General features: G+C 54.5%; 1 protein-coding gene across 1 annotated transcript, besides 1 other annotated feature; it reads left to right on the top strand.

Annotated features, from left to right (window-relative positions):
- Positions 1 to 159: 159 nt before the first annotated feature.
- Positions 160 to 915, top strand: Tco025E_05909 (triosephosphate isomerase; the record flags this gene model as incomplete). Its single annotated transcript, XM_029372799.1, has 1 exon — positions 160 to 915. The coding sequence occupies one exon, from the start codon at positions 160 to 162 to the stop codon at positions 913 to 915; it is 756 nt and encodes a 251-aa protein (XP_029227082.1).
- Positions 916 to 1,206: 291 nt separating this feature from the next.
- Positions 1,207 to 1,245: a microsatellite.
- Between the last annotated feature and the right edge of the window lie 9 nt (positions 1,246 to 1,254).

Raw genomic sequence — 1,254 nt, 5'->3', positions numbered from 1 at the left:
CTATTGCCCTTTTGCTTCGTCCTGCCCGGGGTCTCTGCTGCTCCGGCAATGGGGCGTAGTCTACACACAACATCTGTACGTTTACTCGCAAATACGCGGAGGTTCGAAGCAGGAAAAAAACAAAACGAAAAAGTAAACAGATAAATACAATAAAATACGATGTCATCGAAGCCGCAGCCCATCGCCGCCGCCAACTGGAAGTGCAACGGCACCCAGAAGTCGCTCACCGCACTCATTGAGGCCTTCAACGCGGCGAAGATCGACCACGACGTGCAGTGTGTGCTTGCCCCCACCTTCCTGCACATCCCAATGACGAAGTCGCAGCTGACGCACCCAAAGTTCCAGGTTGCGGCGCAAAACGCCATCGTCAAGAGCGGCGCCTTCACGGGCGAGGTCTCCCTCGAGATCCTAAAGGACTACGGGATCAACTGGGTTGTGTTGGGCCACTCAGAGCGTCGCTCCTACTATGGCGAAACGAACGCCATCGTCGCGGAAAAGGTCGCTGAGGCATACGCCGCTGGATTCCACGTTATTGCCTGCGTTGGTGAAACCAACGCAGAGCGTGAGGCTGGCCGCACTGCCGTCGTCGTCTTGGAGCAGCTCGCTGCCATCGCGGATAAGCTTAGCAAGGAGGCGTGGTCTCGCATCGTCATTGCCTACGAGCCTGTGTGGGCCATCGGCACCGGTAAGGTGGCGACCCCGCAACAGGCGCAGGAGGTTCATGAATTGCTGCGCCGTTGGATGCAGAGCAAGGTGGGCGCGGAAGTCGCCGCGCAGCTGCGCATTCTGTACGGCGGCTCAGTGAGCGCCAAAAATGCCTGCACGCTGTACCAGATGCATGACATCAACGGGTTCCTCGTGGGTGGTGCCTCGCTCAAGCCGGAGTTCGTTGAAATTATTAACGCCACAAAGTAGAGAGGGGAGGTGGCGTCGGAAAGGAGGAAGTAAGTCATGAAACCAACGACGCTGCTATAAAGACAAAAAGCAAAACAAAAAAAGAGAATAAACAGGGATGCGATGGGTCTTTTCTACGCTGGTTCTTTTTCTCCTGTGCAAGCCTTCTGGAGACGCATGTGTGAGTGCGTTCGGGAGGGGCCGTGGTTAGTGGATCTTATTACTTCACTCATAGGGAGAGGAAGCGGGGAGGTGTGCGTTGCGGGCTGTGGGGAAGAAGAAGAGAGCAGCCGCGCAATCACCACAAGGGTTAAAAATTGAAAAGAAAAAAAAAATAAATAAAATAAAAAACGGCAAACG

The sequence above is a fragment of the Trypanosoma conorhini genome (genome assembly GCF_003719485.1).
Source record: "Trypanosoma conorhini strain 025E chromosome Unknown Tco_14.4_contig_00369, whole genome shotgun sequence".
Taxonomy (NCBI): Eukaryota; Euglenozoa; class Kinetoplastea; order Trypanosomatida; family Trypanosomatidae; genus Trypanosoma; species Trypanosoma conorhini.
Note: the sequence above shows the minus strand (reverse complement) of the source record. Positions and strands in the feature narration are given on the sequence as shown.